This window comes from Simochromis diagramma, unplaced genomic scaffold, assembly GCF_900408965.1.
Source record: "Simochromis diagramma unplaced genomic scaffold, fSimDia1.1 OVJJ01000321.1, whole genome shotgun sequence".
NCBI classification, from domain to species: Eukaryota; Metazoa; Chordata; class Actinopteri; order Cichliformes; family Cichlidae; genus Simochromis; species Simochromis diagramma.
In genome coordinates, this window is record NW_024386772.1 from 2,487,544 (window position 1) to 2,510,590 (window position 23,047).

Below are 23,047 nucleotides of genomic sequence, written 5' to 3' on the forward strand. Positions count from 1 at the left end.
AGTTTATTTAAATCCAGGTTGAAGACTCACCTGTTCTCAGCTGCAGTTGAATAAAGCACCAAATCCACACTTTTAAGCTTAAATTTCAAAACTTACATGTAACTACTGATTTTATCTACTGTTCTGATTTTATCTGTTTTGATTTTATATACTGTTTTGTTTGTTTGTTTGTTTGTTTGTTAATTAGTTAGTTAGTTTATTTGCTTGTTTTAATCAATTTTAAATCATGCTTTTTATTTGTTCTAATGTCTCTGTAAAGCACTTTGAATCACCTTGTTGTTGAATTGTGCTATACAAATAAACTTGCCTTGCCTTGCCTTGCCTAAACTATGATTTGGAACATTAAGAGTGTAAATTTTATAAAAATTAGTAATAAAACATGTGCCTTGTTGTTAATTATCATTATCTTCAATTTAGAACAACACACCACAGAGATAAGTAACAACTGAAACAGCACGAGTAAATCAGAGCAAGCTCTGGTTTCAGTAACCACAGCTCCCAGTGGATAAAAATGGATTCTGCTCAGCTGACTGAGAGGCTTGTTTTTCTCTGTGATGACAAAACAGGGATTGAAATAATTACCAAATAATTGGATTTGGCTTCTTAAAATAGAAGGATCACAAGAGGAAATCCACGTGGAAAGGGATTTTTGTGTAACCAGGACTGAGCGCTCTTGACGTGTCTGTTTCTGATTTCGTATACTTTTTCCTATGTTGACATGCTAGAAAGAGCCATATCCACTTTCTGCTGGCCCTCGCATCCTCCACTGTTGTCTGGAGACGTCCTTATGGAAACAGCAGCTTTAAAAAGCTAGAAACCAGATACAACCAGAGGATTAGAGACCAGGAAAATGTTTTTTTTTCTCTCAGAATACGAAGTGTCCTCCTTACCTCCTTAGGTTTGAGTGCCTGTTAACAGTTATGTCTTTAGGAAACTGATGTGTTACATGTGATACTTTGGAAAACAACTTTCATTGAGACAACCATCCAGAGTGTTGGTGGTTTGGGTTGTTTTGGGGCAGATGGTTCCCTCTTCATCATCTCTCTAAGCTCCTCCAGCTTCCAGAGTATCAACACTCGATACAGGCAGCCGTAACAAGCTCTGGTTTCTATGGAGACGCCACCTACACAGCCAGCAGTGGAGGCAACACAAATGTGTTCATGATGCCAATCTTCCCCCACCCGCCATCTCCTTCCAGTGTATTAAATGCTGCTGTTTCTTACTCTCCACATGGTGTCTGCCAGCAGGCTCTTTGGGCTCCGCAGAGACTCTGCTGTACAGTTTTTCCTCTCTGAAGCCACAGGTCAGAGCCTCATCATCAGCTCAGCAGACTCGTTAGCTGCTGCAGTCATTACATAACTCTGTTATTCTGAAGTCTGAGAAGTAATGCGTATCTTCTTCTGGAGTTGAAACCTTCCGGAGTTCAGAGTTTTTGTTTCTTTATGTGTTTGTTTACAGGTCAAACTGCACAGAGATGCTTTTATTAATCCAGTTTTATTTATACAGCGCCAAATCACAGTAACAGTCACCTCAAGGCGCTTTATATGTAAAATAAAGACCCTTCAATAATGTAAAGAAAACCCCAACAATCAGATGACTCACTTATGAGCAAGCATGGTCGACAGTGGGAACAAAAAACTCCCTTTTAACAGGAAGAAACCTCCTGCGGAGCCAGGCTCAAGGAGGGCCGGCCATCTGCAACCGGTTCGGGTTGAGGGGAGGGAGACACGACAAAAGACACTGTGAAAGAGCAGGAATGGGAATAGAGAACCGCTTCCTGGAATCTGAATCGTTAAATTCTTATAAATTTCCATCCTTATGAAAGAGAGCCAGCAAGTCATAAAAAAGGACATTAAAAATTTAAAAAATACAACCTCCACATAACTGATGACACACACAGTGACCTGCAGTCAGTCTGTCCTGCACTCTCATGTTGCACTGTTGCATGTACACTATGTCACACATCCTAAGAGAGAAGCGCTTATGCCAAACAGCAATATCATGAGCTAAAACCAAAGCTAACGCAAAGAGACCTAAACTGTTGTTGAGGGTCCAAAACATGTTTACAGTCTTGTATAAAAAACGTTTTGGCTTCTATGAGTTGCAGAGTGTGTGAGTGTATCCTTTTGAATGCTGGTAAGGTGTAAAGTTAGGCTGCTTCGATTGACAGATGTGACGATCCAGGCAACTGTAGCTGTAACTGTGAGGAAAATGCATTTGTGGATTGAGCAACAGATTTGACTATGTGTTGGCTATGACTGATTTATTGGCTAAAATGAGTAGTTCTGCCCATAAGCTAGTATGCTTGTATTAGCTGATGAAACACCCAACTAGCATTTGCATTCAGATAGGATTTTTCTACCAATAACTTCCCCTGAACAAATCTGCTATTGAAAAATCATAACATGAGCTGATAATAAGCTCAAAACTTCTCATATGATGTTATGCACCTATTGCTTGAGAGCTGTCTGCCATATCTGACATGATATAACCACCAACTGTATTATGTTGATGAATCTGAATCTGGCAATCTGCTACGACCAAAACAGTCGTATGGATGCTTTTGGTGTTTGATCCTGTTTGAGAATGACAGGCAGCAACCTCGAGGAACCAAATGCCAGCCAGTAGGGCTGATAGTGCTGTCACCGACTGGTCTCTACGTCTGCGTCTGTAGGGTTTTATTCACCAGACCCTACATCATCACTTCGATTGTCAAACCTCTAAAATTGATTATTTGTTTAATCTTAGATGGTTATCAGTCACATGACAGCAAAACCACATTGTGGGGATTGACTTGATTTAGGAACCAGCCTCAAGTGTTCAACTTTGTTCAGTGTTTTTGTGTCTTTAAAAGTGCATATATCCTGTTCAGAAACCCGTCTTTATTTTGATGTAATCCCAGAGTGACTGTGGTCAAATATTTGCATCAGTGTCTTGCTAGAAACCCAATTTCTCTCTAATACAGTTAAGTTTAGTTAAGGGCACCGTGGAGGAGGATACAAAGTGTTTTTGCACAGCATTGTCTACACCAGACAGTACAAGGCAGCCCAAGTGAGGAAACACCTTCGACAAAGCGGCTTAATTTAGCTCCTCATCACAAAGGAGGAATGTGGGAACTCTGCAGGGCGCAGACAGGATAATTGTTTCACCGCTGCCTGGGCGTCAGAACAACATCGACACAGAAACAAACCATCAGCGAGCAGATGTTTTATAAGCTCTGCTGCTTCTTAGTCTAATAAACCAGGAATTTTTATTCCTCGGTCTGTGATTCGGTTTCACCTAAAACACCTACAGTATGTGTGCGATGGCTCAAATGTGGTCTTTGTTCTTGGAAACGTCACGTATTGTACATCAGGTGTACTGAGTCCCTAGTTTTTAATATCGTTTGGAAACAAACTAACCCAAAGGTTGACTCAGCTGCACTAAATTATGTTATAAAATTTTATCCTTGGCAACAGAAACTTAGACAAAATATTGTCACAAAATTTTTGTTTGGTTGTGCAACATGATTTAATCTCCCCCCTCCTGCCCTTTTGTTGATCTTTTTACCATCCGGGCTCCTATATCTTGGAAAAGGCTACAGCATCCACCATCCTACAACAAAAATACTTTTCTTTGGTTCATCTCCAACTTTCCTTCATGATTAAAGCTTAGAGTTCAGGTTACACTGAACCATCCTTTAGTTATTCTCCTTGTCCCGAGTGTATGCCAGTAACTTTTATCTTCTGTTTTCAGTATTTTAAGGAGCTTGGAAAGAAAAGCGACTGGACATCTTTAAGTTTCTTGAAGACGTTTCATCTGAGAAGCTTCTTCAGTTCTAAGACCAAACGGTGAAGAGTCCCAGATTTTAAATCCTGGTTGGAGTTATCCCTTCAGTCTTCAGTAGTTGGCAGTCTTTCTCTGAGAATAGTTCTGTTCAGGACGTTCTTCCTCTCCACTGTTGCCATGTGTTTGCTGAAAGAACCATCTTGGTCTTTAATTATTGAAGCATTTTAAGGATACCACTGTCCAGACTGGGCACTGTATAATTAAAGTTGGAGTGGTTTAAATAACTTTAACCTTATCAAATACTTTTTGATAAGGTTAAGGTTGCATGCTAAAACATGTGAAGCATATTAATTTCTGACCGACTTCATATTATTAGCTCTCTGTAATACAGTGCCCTTCAGAACCTCATTTAGTGTCACGGTGCATTCAGTTTTGTGGTTTGTTTCTTATCAGGGTTTGATTGGTGTGCCACAGCCTGACCCAACATCTCTGTACACGAGGCAAAAACACCAGTGGCTGGGCCGCGGTTACCTGAACACTTTTTTGGCACAAGTGTCAGTTGTTTCCTTCCAGAGGATTTCAGTCCTAGAGTGCAGAAGACTGGTGACGTAAAAGCTTTTCTAATACGATGTTGTGTGCATAATTTGGTTTTCCACTGTTATACTAACCTTACCGGTTTGTTCCTTTGGAAAATGTGCATGTGAGGATGGCTCAGACACATACTGTAAACCAAATACCCCCAAATAAAGTAACCTGAACCAACGTTTTCTGATGGATTTTTTCGTTTCTGTAGATTTTGCTTCCAAGGAACAGTTTTCGAATGAAGTCTTAACGTCTAATTTCTTTTAATTTTTTTGTTTTGAGTGGTCTTCCGTAATAGTTCTTCAGGCTTTCTGAAGGTCTTTCAAAGATTTTCTTTGGCTACTTTTCACTCATCTTCAGTCCAGTCCTTGTACCTGATCATTTTCAGGAGTTGTCCTGTTAAGCCACTTAACAGTAATCTATGAATCATTCAAGGACTAAGGGATTGAGACAAAAGTCAACATCCCCCCCAAACCTTTTGGGTTTGATAGACATAAAAATAGTATTTTCACCAACAAGGTGATTTCTGAAGTCCACAGCAAACAGCATACTCTGACATCTGTGTATAGCACGTCCTTAAAGATAGAAAATTGAGGAAACGGGACAAGTGGAAGACTGAAGAAGAATTAATAGGTCTAGAGAGATGATGAAGTCAGGAGAGGTGCAAAAGTCAGTGTTTGTTGTATCTCTCCTGACAGCTGTCTGTAAAACATGGAGGCTGTGTCATGGTTTGGGACTATATTTCAGTCAGTGGTGTTGGAGATTTGTCAAAATGATGGAATTATGAACCCAGAGATCTGTCAGACTTTCATCCACATTTTTAGGCTTAAAAATCGAGCTGCCCCAATGACCCCAAACCCACTGAAAATGCAGTGAAAGTGTACTTGGATAGGAAAGAAAAAAGGGGAAAACAAAAGCATAGTAGAACACCATCAGTCATTGATTGGCTTCCAGAGCCTGGACCTCCATTACTGAAGCAGTGTGGGATCATCCTTAGAACGGAACAAAAGGCAGCCGACATCCAAAGAGGCTGAATGTCAGTGAAGCCTGGAGAGCTATTCCTTATGAATACTTAAATTACAAGGAAGCTGTCTGAAAGAGTTGTGGTGCTGTGAAGAATTAATTTGGTCAAATCAACAACTTGATTTTTGTCTTATATTGTTTTTCAATGGATGTTGGAACCTATTTCCCCGTTTTCTTAACATAAAAACAACAAAAAAGGAGGGGTGGCTCAAGACTTATGAGGTCACCAACTGAGCACTAATATGTTAGAGAACATGATAAACATGCTTTTCTCACCAGCTGACATATTTGAAGATGTTCCAATGCTGCCCCCTGGTGGAGGAGTGGAACTATAACCACACTGTTTACCATTTACTGAAAGGGGAAAAGAACCACACACACTATATAGATGCACCACGGAAGCAAAAGATAAGGGGGGAAAAAAAAAGGACGTTAAATTAATTTATTTAAAAAAAAAAAAAAATCAAAAAAAAACCAAAAAGCATTTCTCCACTGAAGCAGAACAAACATTTGTTTCCTTTTACTGTTGGTTGAAACATGTACAATCAGGAAGAAAAAAAATAAAAATAAAAAATAAAAAGGAAAAAGACTCGCTGGGTCGCCAGAACAGAGCAAAAGTTAATTAAGCAAAAGGGGGGGTTGGGCGGGGTTAGCCAACACCACAACGTCAACACAGCCGGGAAGGACCAGGAGGAGGAGGAGGAGGAGGAAGGTGTGAGGAGAAACAGAAAACAAAAGGGAAAATAAAACACGAACATTCAATTAAGTGCAGGTCTGGTTGGGACAAAGCAGTCTTTTTTTTTTTCCTCTTCAATTTACATTTAACAACATCTGTTGTCGGACACATGCAAGGTCAACATCTGGAACTACACAAGGAGATTTCATATGCTTATATCGGTTATCTGTGCACGTATTAAAATATGTAGGCGTAACGAAGCAATTTCATACGGATATGTCAGAACGAGGGAAATAAAGTTTATGAAAAAAAGTTACACTGTTTCACTGAACAGAAAAAAAAAGAAAAAAAAAAAAAAAAAGAACAAAACCGAAAGTGAGATTTCTATCTTGGTTACCGAAATGTCACCGACCTCACCGTTTTGTACGCTTCCTTTAATTAAATTATTTCTCTTCTAGGTAAGTGAAAACACAGTTTAAAAAAAAAACAAAACAAAACAAAAAAAAAGGACCCTACGCTCCACATTTTGAACAACAAAATACTGCATATCTACGTACAGCTGCGATTAAGGAAGGTCAGTATCATGAGAGGCTAGCTGCCAGAGTTTCAGGAATATTGGCTCCGAGTTGATCCCTTTCTGAAAGTCTAATTTAAATTCATTTTTTAAATCTAACCACTGAATGCTCATCGCGCTCGCCGCTTGGTTGGTCACGTCACGCTTCCCGACGGGTCAGTGGGGAGAGATGTTCTCTGTTGGCTGCCGGAGTCTCCGATCCGCTCTGAGGTAGACGCGGCAGAAAGGCAGCATCCAGCCTGAGCCGAGTCAGGGCCTCTCCTAGTGGGATCACTTGAGGTCAAAGGTCAGCTCTTAAGTGTTAATTGTTGTTAAGGCTTCCTGTGGTCTCGCTTCAGTCACTCTCCAGTTTCAGGGGCTCAGGGGGGTGGGACACCTACAAGTTCACCTTTGTCCCGTTCCTATATTTTCTTCTCAACCCACATTCCAGTCTTTAAAGGGGCAGACAATTTATTTTAGTTAATCTTTGATGGTGTAAAACAAGATTATCCAAAATGAAAAGGAACAGAATCTTCTCCGTTTGGCACCTCGGGCGGCTGTGGTAGGAGGAGGAGAAACAAAACTAACAACGAGGACGAGAGAGAGAGAGAGAAACTGTGGATTAGGAGGGGGAGCGAGTGGTGGTGGTGGCGCGCTGCGTGTGGAAACGAACTAGTTGGGTTGGCTGCCTTGGTCGTTAGCTGCCGACGAGACTGAATCCGGTGCGCCGGCCGGGGCAGGCTCTTCTTCCGACTTGCTGCGCTTGGCTTCCGGCTGCTCGGCAGGCTGGTCCCCGTTCTGCCGCTTGGTGGGGAGGGAGGCCGAGGCGGAGGCGTGGGCCGCCAGCAAGTGGAGGGGGCTTGCCACAGCTGAGGCTGTTTGGGGGAAACAAGCAGGAAGACGAGGGTTAAAAGAGGAAACACTTCACTGTTGAGCTGTGGTTCAATAACATCTAGAAGCAGAAGGCCTGTGGGGAGTGTGGTTTGGATCAGCTGCCACAAGTGAGCACACCAAAAACCTTTTCAGATCCAGAGGAGGCAGAAAAATTCTCTGTGGCGACGCTGCTGCTGGATCTCGTGTTTAACTTCAATTTGTGTGGTTTGTTCAAAATAGTTCTCATTTATTAGCCTTTGTGAAAGCCAGCCCACTTCCCCCTCCCCTGAAGCAAGCTTTATTCTGATTGGAGGCCTCACTAGGGATCTCTCCCTCTAGATGCTGTGGTCGTGTTTATAAAGATGATTTAACAGGTTTCAGTAAAATAAGCGTTAGTTTATTTTTTATTTTGTCCTCTAACATCCAGATGTCAAAATCCAGAAGGAAAAGAATAGTTGCTTAAATGTCCAGTGGCTATTTTGGCACATTACACCAAAAGCAACAAGAGACGAGAGCATGCTTGTTTCTAAGCTTCATACCCCATACACCACCAGAAGTAAAAGCAATAATGTCTCAGTTCCATCTAAGCATCTAAAACATCTCGACTTGAACCAGCCTTGATGTCCCTGCTAAGTGTTCCTGTGCCTCACCTGAGCTGGAGGGTCCCTGGATGGCAGTGGTGATGCTATGGGTGCCATTCTGTGTGATGGCCTTAACAGGCAGCTGGTGTTGACCCATGGGGGCCTGCTGAACTATGGTAACAGTCTGCAGGGGGGTGGCTGCTTGGGAGCTCTGGATGATCCGACTGGAGGGACCTATAGAGGTGATGGTAGGAACCGTCTCTACTTTGACTGAGGATGAGGAACACAAACACAAACACCGGCTTTAGTGGTGGAAACTCATCACAAGTGTTAGAATGAGGTATGAGCAGGGCTCAGTCAGTGTAGTGACACCAAACAAACACCGAGTGCAAGCGATCAGATCTGCTGAGGCGCTCGGTGTTTGGGGTACAGCAAACAGCGAGATGTTTTCAGAACAACACCGAGGTGACTTTCATGAAGCTGTGCCAAATCCTGGGGCTTCCCCTCAACCTGTAACGCTTCCTTTACCTTTCTTAACATGACACGTTTGATCATGTGACTTCAAACAACTGTCAAAGTTTAAAAAAAGGCAGAATCTCAGATTAGACCGTCACATTTTTGAGAAATCTTCTAATCGGATCACTTGATCCGATTAGAAAGTTGATGCATTCAAAAATACTGCGACCATGAATGGCAGCAGCAGCTGAATGACTGGTTAAAAAGCTGCTGCTTTTAACCAAGTGAAACTTTGGAAGACGTGAAGTCTGGTTCAAGAAATATTGTCACAGAAAATAAATACAAGTTTGTCGAATTTCCAAGCTTCTGGTTGAGATGCTAAACTCTTTAGCTCTTGGAAGCAGACTGGGAGTAACCCTTGAAGTTGAGTTTGTCACATATCAGACGTGCTTATAGAACAACACGAGCGTGTTTGCATCAGAGGTCAGTGACGGTGGTCTCTGCAGCTACTCATGGAAAAACCCAGAAACTACTGAGGTATCAAAATTCGTTATTAAGGCTACAGCGGGGCTCAAATGTCTTCCTGTGGAAAGAGTTAGTCTTTTAAACTTGGTTCTGCTACTAACTCCTTTAATTTCCTGTCATTTTATTATGATTACTCATTTTGTTGCACAGTACAAGTCTGTGTAGAGACTTAAACTTTACCTGCTTCCATCGCAGGTTAATGCAAATCTTCCTTTACTTTAGATTCTCTTGTCATTGACTGACTGTGTTGCACAACTAGCCAAGATGAACAAACATCCAAAGATGGACACTTTGCCATGACATGAGCTCAATCCTTTGACTGGATGAGCTAAAAATGAAAGCGCGTGTTAGAAACTGCTGGAACTGGATCAACATGAAATCAGAGCCGCCCCGCTTTAGCTATAGATAATGAGATAACCCTGCAGATTAAAGGGTCTCAAATTAAACACAACTTCATGAACCGTCTAAATATCGGTCGCTTATATTAGTCCATCATATTTTTAATCATGACTTTGTTTCAGAGTTGTGGAAGAATAAAAGTTTAAGAGCAAAGCCACTAAATTATCCAGCCTATTAATTAGTTAAAAAGATTCAATGTGGCTAATCACGGTGACCCTCGGCATCTTCGGGCCCACAGAGCTGTTGTATGAATGCTACAAGCTAGCAAAAATGGCGCCCATGTCTTGTTTGAAGTCTGGCACCTCCTTCGCTGCTCATCTTTTCATTATAGGTCAATATTTCGCCAAAATCTTCTTTAAATTAGTAATAAATTAACAACAGTTATTAATACTGATGAAGGAAATCTTTATTTTACATGGTTAGGAGGAAAATCTCTCTTCGGGAAACCATCCCCAAGTCTTGGATTACGGTAATATTGTGTAATATGGTGAAGAATTGAAGCAGGGTTAGAAGCCAAACATTTCACTCTGACAAAATTCAAAGCCAAAACACTCCTTGTAGAGAATTTAATGCCCTAGCTGCTGGCTCACCTTTGACCTCCGTGTGCTCTCCATTCTCCTGCGTCTCGCTCTTGATGATGGTGGCTGGCTGGGCGATGACAGTGGCGGGGCTGAGCGACCCTGCGGGGATCTGCTGCAGGACGTGGACAGTCTGGACAGTGGGCTGGGAGGTGCTGGTGCTCACTGGGGAGGCCATGGTGTAAGTCACTGGCTTGATGGTTTGAGGTAACTGACGCTGGACTGCTATGAGTACCGGCTGGTTGTTAACAGGCGAGCCTGGCACAGCAAAAAAAAAAAATCGAGGTGCACAGAAGTTTTAACACATTGAACAAGAAACAGAAAAGAGTCGCGCAGTCAGCATGTGTGGCGCAAAGTGTCGTCTCACACCTGGTGTGTTTTGTGCAAAGCGTGCTTCCTTGATCACTGCCAGTTTGGGCTGGACTGCTGTGGTGGACACTGGGGTGGGAGCAGAGGAAGTCTCCAGCTCCAGGGGAACTGGGGAGCCCTCTCGGGAAAGGCTGTCAGGGGTCTGGACACCGCTGGAGTGCGCAGAGAGCACCCCTGAGTGATTGGGAGATGCCGGGGCACTCCTGAGAGTCAGAAGGAGTTGTTGGAATGAGAAAAATCACACCACGTCCGCTAAAATGTACCATTAAATTTGTCACGGGAGGACGCAGCCAAACCTGGAAGAGAGGGGTCCATGTGGGGTCCTGAAGCAGGGGACGCCCCGCGGCCTTCGTTTCCTGAAGGCCTGCTCGATGAGCTTGGCCTCCGAGGACGGGTCTATCCTCCAGAATGAACCTTTGCCGGGCTCCTCCTGCGACCGTGCCACTTTGATAAAATAACGGTTCAGAGACAGATTGTGACGGATCGAGTTCTGCAACAGAGAACAGTCTCGAGTTACTTATTGATGACTGAGGTCACCTGTGTGACCGTCGGAGGAATCTGTACACTGAGGCAAAGAAACGCACCTGCCAGCCCTTATCTGCCGTCCTGTAGTAAGGATAGTTCTTTGTGATGTGATTGTAAATTCCATTTAGTGTGAGCTGCTTGTCCGGAGCCAGCGTTATGGCCTGGACTATCAGCTGTGCATAGGAGTACGGAGGTTTGGAGTCGTCCTGTGGGGAAGGGACAGGACGCAGGTTTAGACACCAGAGCAAATTACCTGTGCAGCGCACATGAAGCAAGCTTTCAACAGACATGAATACATAACACTGCTGGTTCTCCTAAAGTGACTGTCATTCAGACATGCGCCACTTTTCCCACAGCGACGGAGCGTCGTGATAGATTTCAGCTCCGATGCTGAAGGTATGCAAGAAACTAGACTAGAGACAGCTGCAGGCTGCAAAATAACCTCAGCTGCTGGTAATGTTTGACAAAAGCCCCGAGGAGGACAAGGAGAAGGAGAGGGAGAGGGAGGAGGAGGAGAAAAGGAGACAAATGCTTCAATCTCATTAATCTGACCGTCACAGCGTCTTCATCTTAATTTCCATCTTTACATTCATGTTTGCTTCTTTTACAGCAGCGGCTTTAAAAGCTGTAAATTAAAAGCTCGTCACCATTTAGTGCAGCTGAGATGCCCAAAAGAGAATCTTTGGTCAGAAGTTAAACTCATCAGGTGTTAATAGGTGAACCTGTAGAAGGACTGTTAATAGCTGCCAGCAGCTGCCTTTATCACTCTCACCATCTGCTTTCAGAGGCATGCAACAGTTGGTTGTTGGCTTCAAGTCTAACGGTTGATCCCGTGGGGGCATCGGCAGAGAGCCTGCAGGCCAGCACGAACTGTGCATCGCAGGTTATACACTCACATACTAATTCAGGGTCGAACCAGGAGGCATTCAGATGCCATCAGGTTAATAAAAAGGTTGTTTCAAGCCGTTTCACTATAAATCACCACACATCACACATACACGAGTCGGTGAACATCAATAATAATTTGCATTTTGAGTTAAAGGATTATGATTTTATATTTCAAGAACCATATTCATGCCCTATTGCATGTTATCCATAAAAGATATCTAGCAAGGCAGCAAGGAATGAGTTACATAGTCTGAAGTGAAGTGTGACGCAGGAAAGTGAAATAAGTGATTAAATGTTGGACCAAGGCTGAAGTTTGGAGCGGGCTGGGAATTCTCACCTTGGGACTGTCCCCTCCAGAGGCCTCTTTATCGTTCTCAGGCTGGGAGTTGTCGTTTATGAGCTGCAGTTCTGCAGAGCTCACCATGCGACCACCCATCCTGTAGCCTGAGGAGCCCGCACCCCGAGGGCTGGAGGGGCAGGAATTAGCAGCACTGCAGCAACAAAACAAAAAGAGGACAGTCAGCTGCCAGGAGATTTTATGCTGAAGCATAAACAGCCAACATTATGTTTGGATTAAACCTCAACATAAGCGCCTGGTATTTTTCAGAAATGGTGTCACTACATTCGCTGGCTCTGCTCATCCGCAGTCTTTGCTGCAGTGACACGCTTTCCGACGACATCTATGCAAATCGCTCTACCACCCAGATCGCACGGGAACACTGCAATCACCACAATCAGGCCTAAAGCAGCGCAGCTTTAAAACCTTAATCAAGTCTAATTATCTGGTGAACAGTGCGAAAAACCAGGGGGCGAACAGGCCTAATGTAAAGGATGATTTGCATATTTCATGTCTGGCTCTGGAGATGCGGGTGCACCAAACAAAAATGCACTGCCTCACGACCCCTGCATATACAGCACCTGCTGCCTCGAGCGTCGGTCTAAATGTTTGTTTCTTAACAGCAGAACTCTAATGTTTACATTTTACAGATGGCGTACGTGTCAGAAGAAAGCAGCCATCTGGCTGAGAGGATCTGAGTGTGAGAGATGGATCCGCTTTCCTCTCCGAGCCCTGTGGCTGGAGGACTAAGCTTAAGCTGATCAATATACAGTGAACATGTCGAGGTCAGCTGACACCTTAAGGTAAACTAAGGCAGCGTGGGAGAGCGTTCTATAACCCTGTGCACTGATCCAGGATCAGCCACTAATGTAATCTTCAGTTAAATTGACTGAATATTGATTTTTGCTTATTAAAATAATTCTAGTACATACAAACATACAAGTTTGTTTACACGTAAGAGAGTTTGTCCCAGTTTTAACTCTTTTCCATCGTTGCCTGTGTCGGGTCAACTCATAGTTTTTTTAAAAACACTTTTTTTTTTTTTAAATTCTCCCACATTTAAATTCAGGGTTCTCTTATTAACACGCCTCTCTCCTGCATAAATCTATGCAATATGCACTCTGGTTAAATACCCAGCATTCACCTGTGAGGCACATTAGAATTTGCATATTTAAGCCATTTAAAAAATAAAAAAAATTCAGACTTCAATCCCACATCTACTGCTGAATACATCATTTCCAGTAATGAATACCTAATGGTGCCAGTAGGCGATGGCAGAGGGCTCATTAGGTGAGCAATGTTTTCTGGAATGTTGATGGTCAGCGGGGAGATCTGGGGCTGCACTGGCTTCACGGGGGACTCGGGCGCCTCTCGCTTCACTTTCTTCCCGCTGGACAGGGCCGTAAATGCGATCTTGATGTTTGTGCTGGGGAACCTGAACGTGCACCTGCAAAACAGGGAACCCACAGAATTTTAAAAACTCAGCAGCTGTAATTCAAGGTGACATGAACCTCTGACATTCTTGGTTTAGAGGTTTGTGAGGTATTATCCAGCGCTCATTTACACTGTCGGCCACATAAAGCACGCCAACGTCTGTCAATGAACAGAAGTTTTAACTGCACATTGAATCGCAGAGATCACAACATAAGAAGAAGAAGAAGCACAATTACAACCATAAGTCTTCAATATTTTCAAATTCTTTTACAAACATGATTGAGAAATGTTGCTGTAGCAAATGAAAGAAATCTGTCAATGCGATTCCTTAAATTGTAAGAAATAAGTGGGAAAATAAAAGGAAGAAACTTTCTGTCATTTAACGATTCATCTGTTGCTCAATGACTTTGATGCAGCACGAACAGCCACACGCCGTGAAGCCACGAAGCTCCCAGCGCAGTTTTTGTGCCGATGCTGGCGGAGGATTGGAGCTCTGCGCTTATAAAGTCAGAGTGTTGGTGGAGTTGCGTTGGTCCTCAGACATTCCACGATCAACTCTGAGTTTTATTGTTGCAAAGAGAAAAAATTTAAGAGTGAAGAAATTTAACAGACTTGTTGCAACAGCAGCATCCTATTGCAGTACCACACTCAAATTCAGCGAACTCTTTAGAGTGACCCCGTCTTTCACAAAGGTTTGTACAGGCAGACTGCACAGCTGAGTGTGTGACTGTATACACCTGCAGCAGCAGGAGTTCAAAGATTCAGACAGGTGTGGTCCAGAGGTTGTGAATTTTAGACTGGCGGATCTAGCAGATCTAAAGAAATCCCAACAGCTGTGGATCTCACAGCTGTTTACTCATTTTCAGATTTTTTATTTCAAACTACAGGATAAACAGAAATACTGAGTGTTGGTTTACATAAACAGTTACACAATGTATACAAAACTGCATATGAAGAACAAGAGGGACTAATGTTATAGAGTGCTGCTGGAACAGGAAAGGAATGAGCGTGTCATTGACCCTCAAACTGTCTGGGGGGGAAAAAAAAGAAGTTGTGGGTGTGAGAGTTGACAACAATGAATGGGCTGAGATCCTCCGAGAACTCTGAGGATACGCCTTACACAGCCATACAGTGACTATCATGAAAATCACAGTTTGCACAGCACGCACGAAAGCCTGCTTCATAAAACAAAACTAAATATTGGACGGGTAATTATTAATTAAAATCCCAGCAGTTATATCTCAGGAAGTTATTTAAGACCGTCACATCAGCCACATGTAATATGCAAACAGTGTGGGACTTAATTCACTCATCTGTTTTATCCAGCTTCCTTGCAGCCTTCATTTATTTTCCCAGATTGCCTTCCAACTCGCTGCAGGAAATGCAGAAATTGTTGTTGGTGCATCGTCAAATGAGGAAGTGTTCAATCGACTGTGGTCTCTTCGATTCTAGGTTAGATCTGCTACATGTTCCGTTTTTCTCTTAGCGAACGAGGTTATCGCTGCTCTTTTCATTATTACAAAAATACATATATAATAACAACGTTGCTTTTGCTGACGGTCCAGTCCACGGGAATCAAAGGCTGCCAATTCCTTTGATCGTGGCAGCGGGGCTTTTACGCACCTCAAAAAACTAATAAAAATACAAACAGTTACACCAGTTATCCAGAACTGATGAAGACATGGCATCAATACAATCTTTTCAACATCCGTCCCTATACTGCTGAACATCATCTGAGGAGTAATCAGGCGTTTTGGGAAACCGTTCAGTGTTCAACAAAAGACTGAAGTTTTATTATTGTGGTATCACAGTTAGGCTCTCTTGCTGTTGGTTCATTCAGTCTTTATCTAGCTCAGGAGTGGCACCTGCAGTAGATCCCATTTTTTATAATAACGCATTAAATTTTGTCCAATTCATTTCAGCCCATCACAAACACACACCTGCCTGGTTAATGCAACAAGAGTAATGTATTCAGATGTATTTAGTGCTTAAGATTACAAGTCACATTTAAACCATACATTAACTTACATCAATGGCCAACAGCCTCACCAGTCGCCTAATAGGCACGTCTTCGATACATGAGGGAAATCTCTATAGGTAAGGCCACTGTGTTGTTCAACTCTGTTATTGATGCTTAAAAGTTGGTTCTGAACTCAGGCGACCAGATGCACCAACTGGACATTACCAAGTCTCAACATATGTACAAGAAATCCCAATGAGACCCAAACGGCTCCCAGTCAGACAGCTCTGTGAGCACAGAAGCCCCACTCACCCACTGTTCAAATCTTTTGTTTTCGAGGGGCAGCTTAATCACAAGCGAGTGATTAAAAAGAGGAGCTAAAACAAGCAGTTTCAGTCGGCGGATGAACCGCAGGCCTCACCGAGGCCCAGGATTACCTCAGTTTCACCAACCGGCTGGCTGTTGCCTAGCACCTGCATTGCAAATTTTTCATTTGTGATTTGTAGCAGCTATGAAGGACGAAAGAAGAAGAAAAGACAATTTCACTGACACAGAAATTGGAAAATAAGGGAAGTAAGACTAAGAACACACTGGATGGGAAGCGGTCCGACACTCGGTCAGGAAATAAATACACCATTAAGCTGCGTTCTGACTGAAAACAATGCAACCACCTAAGCAAGGCAAAGACAGACAAATATAAAACCTTGCAGTTACTATTTATGCAATCTATGAACGTGAAGTTATGACTGACGCTCAGCTTCACGGCTGCCGTACACGAGAGGAGATGAAGGGAAAAGAGTCGAGGAGGAGGTCTCGCAGCAGTCACAGTCTGATTAGAAAGAACTCTTCTAAATGGCTGCCTGACGCCCTGGAGACCGTGCAGGGACACATTTTACTTAGCTGAAGTCTGCCAGGCACAGCAGGGTTTTTTTCTGCCAGGCCCTCACTGAGCTGGCATCTGCTGAGAGAACTCTATCCTCGACACCTACATCTCAAATTAGCTTTGTCGCTAACAGGAGGAGACTGAAACACTTTTTGGAGCCTGGCTGGTGAGGTGAGGGGGGACGCTTTGATTATTCATGCACCCTTTCCAGGAAGGGTTGTGCCTTCCCTGTAGATCTGTTAAAGATATAGAAGATCCTTAAATAAACATCAGACACTTTCAGCGAGTAGCAACTGACAGGGTGGGAACAATGAAATCTAAATATATCAGTAAATCATAAAATCTTAAAAATAATTTGGTTGCTTTGTCTTCGCTGCACACCATCCTGCTGTCAATGGACACTGCTGCATTTTGAAATATATATGATACTTATTCTGCTTTCTATACTGCACAGGTAGGCCATTAATCAGCTGGTTAATCAACGGTCAGAAAGTAGCAGTAGTATAGAAGGAAACCATTTTGATAATTTAACAAATGTCTTGATTTACAGTGGGAGTATTTTTAAGGTACTGTTTGACCAAAGTTCAATTCAATTTGATGATATTTACAGCACAAAATTCCAACAACATCAGCTCAGTGGGTTATATTGTAAGGTAAAGACCCTGCAATAACACAGAGAAAACCCCAACAATCAAATGACTCCCTATGAGCAAGCACTTGGCGACAGTGGGAAGGAAAAACTCCCTTTTAACAGGAAGAATCATCTGGCACAGCGAGACTCAGGGAGGGGCGGTCATCTCCCGCGACCAGTTGGGGGGGGTGAAGTTAAGCAAACATGTTAAGGACGTCTTGAAGCCTCTAACCAAGCAACCAGTGTTTGTTGTTAATAATCGCGGTGCACAACTTTAAAAGTGTAGCGGTGGGAAAAACTAGCAACACGCAGCTAGCGTACATGGCACGTGTCGGGAAAGTTTGTCAGTCGCATAATTTACGCAGCAGCAAGGAATCTAAGCTGTAGCCCGAAACTCCTTTTAACCCTACGCTGTAATTTCCACGCAACAATAACTTAACAGTTGTGATGTAAGGTTGGAGGACCTGGTAACGACAAGTTGGGACAGATTTCCCGCAGAAGTGTAAATCCAGCCGGACTCTGAACTTTGACCTAGTTCCACAGCACTAACATTGACCACATAACAACAGGTTTCCATGGCGCTATAACAGCATTTATACATTAATGTTACCATTAATGTTTTTTTCCCCCTGTCAAACATTGAGACTGCTCCAGTTGTGGCTGCTAACAGAAATTGCCGCCAATGTCAATGTGCTTGCTATTTGTTGGAGCCAAAAATGACCTTTTGTCCTACTTTTAGCTCTGTATGATGTTAGTGAGGGTTATCACTAATATGATGACAGCTCTGGCTGCCCGAATCGAAACCCCCACCCACCTGCTGTTCATATTTTTGCTTGCTAAGGGTAACCAATCTGATGAAAGTTGGCTTATGAGGAATTTAAGTTCAGCAGGGTTACTGCGTTTGCTATCCGTTAGCTATCTGTTAGCAGTCGGGGGATGGGCCGTCTACCTGCAGAGATGGAGGCAGCGAGCAAAGTATGTGGAACAACCAGTCGGTGGGCCTCTCGTACTTGTGCTGTTGTTGGTCCATCAGCCAGCCGTGGAGAAGAGCGAAGCTACTGTATACAAAATAAAAGAGCTGAATTTCAAATATTCACTGTCTGCGCTTTTCATTCTGTATTTTTTTGATCTCGGAAACTTCCGCCCCACAGTCCTCCCATTCCCTTCCCCTTTCTGCCCACATGTCAACCAATTAGCATTCGGCAGACGCATTTATCATCAGCTTCCAGCGACGTGCAGTGAAGATTCTGAAGTGCTGTGCACTGAATGAACCCAGACGCTGTACAAGGTATGTAAGGATTGTGATGACAGGGGCTACTTCACTCTCGATCCACAAGTAAAATTACAGAGTTTCAAAAAAGGATGAACGCAGGCCACAAACACTATGCTGAGAGGATTTAACACATCGTCACATTTACCAGACAAACTGCTGCCAGTCACAGACACAGTAGTGACATAACTTTAAGGATCACCAGGTAAGTTTCAAATATGTTCCGAAGAATTTTAGGTTTGTTTGAAATGATCAGAGGTGGCCTAATTTCAGAGGTAACAAAATGACATTGTTTGCAAGACACAAAGTAACAAGTTCTAATCACCTCGGCTACTCTAATATCCATTTTCACAGTCTGAATGAGGCTCAGAGAGGGGAAAGCTGTTTACGGTATCCAACACCCCCCTCCTAACATGCAATCACAGAAGCCTTTTTATTTCTCATTTTCCTCTGTGTGAATAATGAGGCTTCAACTCCAAATGCTCAGTTGCTACGCTGCTAAGCTGTGAGGACGGCAACAAACAAAGCTGGTTTCGCTGAAGACTTTCGCTTGATGTTCACCCCCACCCAGCCTGCACAAGAGAATGTAAACAAAAGAAGACAGGAAGAGCACCAACTTGGAGTGAATTTTGGGGTGTGGGAGAGGACAGGGAAGGGGGAGGGAGGATGGGAAAGGGAAGGCTGTTGCTTTTTTGTTCACTCCGTTTACATCACCAAAAAGGAATCCCTGGAATACAACCGACCTGTCCCCTGAGCCGCGGCTCTACGAGTTCTCTCATGCTGTCAATCTGCTTCCTCAGCTACACCCGTCTTATCGTGGGCAGCGAGGCTCTTTTAAGGGTCTTCTGTGACATGAAGGTTACTTTTAAAACACGTGAGCACGAGCTGGGTGGTGTTCCATTCATGGAAGTCGCATTAACCGCGATTATAAGCTCACAGTTGGCCTGATCAATATGAGAATTTGACACCCCTGCTGTTCCTTCCTTGATCCTTGTAGGCCTTTTACATTTGGGAATGCAGTGATGTTTGTATGCTGCCGAAAAAGAGCAGTGCAGAAATGTATTCAGCTTTCAAACACATGCCTGCAGAAAAGATTTTTCTGCAAAAGGACAATTTGGAAATTGCTTCAAGTCAAAACAAGTCCGTGTTGTGTAAAACGTGTTTTCATATTGAGATATTGCACAATAGCTGAGAGCAGTGTGCAAAGTCTGACCAGAGCTGGCAGAAGTTTGCAGGCTTGTCGACATTGCAGTGAATAAACTGTAAAGACTTTCTGGCACGCTTAAATCCCAGATAACTGCTTTGGCAAAATGGAAACCAGGAGGTTTTTTTTCTTTTCTTTAAACCGAATCACACGCAAAAGGCTGACTGAATACTTTCTGTTCAAGGAAAAATATGTATCGTTGTTTTCCCCCTCTTCTTCTTACAAGGCTGAAATTACACCCAAAATAAAATCGCACTAAAAGTTCTGTAGTCTTGTATTTTCTGATCATTTCATTTTGACATTTTGTTTTAAATTCACTTTAGTTTCAGTTGCTTTCCAGACTGGGTTTACTCAATTCAGTCTAGTTTTTATTGTTTAAAACTGATTTGTTTTAGTTTTGGTTGTAATTTGATCTAATTATGTTTTTTACTGACTATAGTATGGATGGTATTCAGCACAGGTAAGGTTTGGAAAAATCTAGGTTGAATACAATACACTAAAAACAGCACATTTTTAAGACATTTCACAAACTTGCAATTTTTAAAATTAAAAATTAATACTCTACATATATTTTTCAAAGTTTACCAAATTGTTTCAGAGATTTACATATATTATTGTATAGAAATTTTAAAAAGGGTGTCCAGCAACAAATATTTATGTTGAAGGTGAGTTTCGGATAGTAATTAAAATATTACTTATTTTAATTGTTGGGTCTCTTCACAGATCAGAAATGTTTCGAGGTGATGTCTTCAAATACTTCATTTCTAAAATCCATATATATTTTAGATTTCATTCATCAGTAGAAAAAAAATGTAAATAAAGTAAATAATCACATGACAAAATAAAGTGACACCATTATGAAAACCGAATCAGTACAAATGAAGGAATGATCGTTAAAACTAGCACATTTTGGGAACTGGCCAATTAAATTAAACAATAAATGACTTTTTTTTTTTTTTTTTAAACCATAACTGAGCATTTAAAACATTGATTTACTGGTCTGGCTATTTCCTGGCTAGGGCTGTTTTTTGGCATACATATTTCAATATTTGGCATTTAAAACAAAAAGAAAGGAAAAAAAACAAAACAAAAACAGACAGTTGTCCCCAATCCGGGCTGGTCAGCAGTGTAGCTCCTACAAATCTGTCAGAATGAGTACATGTCACGGGTAAAAAGCCCGGAGCCCAGAATAGCACATTCAGCAGAGCTGTGCTCAAAGGTAAGGTAGCAGTTATCAGTGAAGTTGCAATAGACATCACAATGTGACCATGCAGCTCCACAACCACGCTCCTTTTGAACAGCTTCCCCATTACACTGAAATCCAGAATAATGAACTTTCCTGCAGTAACATTTGGTGAAGGCTGGGCTCCACCTATGATTTGGAGGCTAGCCTATCCTACCATTTCTATATTAGTAGACTGAAGGCAATATTATTTTTAAGCTTGCTATATTACTTTTATATCAATATTTTTGAGTGGTTAAACTGGAAATGTGTATTGAGTCCTTATACCAGTTATCAGTTTCCATAATTACTAATAATTCGTACCAGTTCTGAAAGTGCCAAATCAGTACCCGAAAAAATAATGCCTTAAAAAAAATTACCTGTAACTGTGTCTGTATAAACAACATGGGCTACATTCATACAGGGATTTACCGGAACAAAGAAACCAAACTGAAGTACCAATCAGACCTGTCCCCGGTCTGGCTGATAGAGTATTTCACAAGAAAACAACGTCATCAAGCCTAATAGTTAAACAATGGCGAGAAGCAGGCTACAACCTGCAACTCGGAAACCAGCCTCTCAGGACATCAACGTATGTCAGAAAAGACGTGAATTTCGTGTTTAACAGTTGGATGGCACACACAGCTGTCATGACCTCCATATGTGCGGACCGAGGTCAAAGGTCCTGCAGGTTGAGCTGCTGTGAGCAGACAGGGCGGGGACGCCAGGTTTGTTTACGTTTAGGGGTCAAACAGAAGCTCCATTCACAAGTACAGGGAGGGAGGCTACAGCTAACCGCTAACTAACGTGTTGACATGGCCGAAATGACGGATGTTTACAGTATCACGAGAAGGCATTTCTCGCTTAAGGGTGTCCACGTGACAGAAAGAGAAAAAAACACTACCATTCAATGTCAACAACAGCGTCCCCGTAGCTACGAGTTAAGTTGATTATTTTTAGCTAACTAGGTTAACTAGCTAACTATGGCTGAAATGTGGTAGTTAGGCAGGCGGCTAAATAACACTGCTGCTAACAAAAATGTCAACAAAGAAAAATGGCATTGGGAACAGGATGCGGGGTTCTTGCTAACATGCTAAAACACGTGGTGCTGTCGACTCCACTGCTAGCCTACATAAACCCAATGTTGTTAACTTTAGCCGCCTGGCTGCTGGAGATGGGAGCCCACATGTTCACTGAGAGGGGTAACTTACATTCGTGGTAGCTGCAGAGGAGGGGCGCCCCGTCTGAGGAACACTCCGTCTACAAACACCCCGTTTTTACCCAGACATTTCAGGTAAAAATCTCCGGTGCTGTCGTCGGTGAATATCTCCAGATGCCTCCGCGAGATGAAGCTGGAGTGGCCCATGCTCACGTCCACGGAGCCCTGCGACGAGTTCCGGCCGATGGTCACAGAGCGCTTTTTCATCATGTATTCGAATTCACGGCCCTCGAGCCGGGCAACCGGCCCAGACGATCCGCTCACCACAGCCATGTTCGGGTTAAAGTCTCTAAACGCCAAAAATACCAGGGGGCAACTAAAGCACTGGAGTACGGACGCCCGACTGTGGTCCTTCAGAGGCGCGTGTAAATAAAGCAAAACTACAAGAGGGGCATCAAATTCAAAACAGGAATCTAAAGGGGAACATGCGAGGCCAGGGACAGCGGCTCCGACCCACCGCCGAGAGAAAGGCTAGCTACCAAATCGAGCAAGGGGAGGATATGGCTTTACTGACAGCGCTAAAAGCCAATCACGAGCAGGGAAGCTGGTGCGGTTCCGCGTCTCCGACCAATCACACGCGAGAATTAATCCGAGGACCGATTCAAGGTCGGTTGAGGGGCCCATATGGCTGGGTGGAGAGCTGCAAGCTGCGGGGGGACGAAAAACGAGCAAAGGAGCGGATCGATGGGTCTACACGTGCAATCAGTCGCAGCAATCACTCCCTCTACCGATGATCTATAATCTGCGAGTGTGCGTCGATATAATCGATTAATCGAGGATCCAGGGCGAGAATCTGACGCTTATATTGTGGGAGTTTGAAGGATTTAGCTCGGCACGGTCTGCGAGGGGTATCAGCGCAAAGCCACCATGCGCCGTTTCTCTTCCTCCTCCACTACAGAATCCACGCCTGGTTTTGCGCAACGCTTCCTTTGCAGCATCTTGTTACTTTGTAATATGAGGTTAGATATATTTTTAAGTGATTATAGTTACGCTCTGTAATCAGTACACACATCTGGCGGCCATCACAGACGGGCAGACCTCATTTTGGTTTGCTGCAGCTTTGTAGCCCCGCGCTGTAACGGTCTGCAGGT

General features: G+C 43.1%; 1 protein-coding gene across 1 annotated transcript; it reads right to left on the minus strand.

The window, feature by feature from the left end:
• Positions 1–5,801: 5,801 nt before the first annotated feature.
• On the minus strand, positions 5,802–22,886 carry foxk2b (forkhead box K2b). Its single transcript, XM_040042375.1, has 9 exons — positions 21,949–22,886; positions 13,386–13,580; positions 12,134–12,287; positions 10,968–11,114; positions 10,680–10,873; positions 10,384–10,586; positions 10,027–10,272; positions 8,126–8,326; positions 5,802–7,477 (listed from the first exon to the last, which is right to left on the minus strand). The coding sequence occupies exons 1-9, from the start codon at positions 22,227–22,229 to the stop codon at positions 7,275–7,277; spliced, it is 1,824 nt and encodes a 607-aa protein (XP_039898309.1). The 5' UTR covers positions 22,230–22,886; the 3' UTR covers positions 5,802–7,274.
• Between the last annotated feature and the right edge of the window lie 161 nt (positions 22,887–23,047).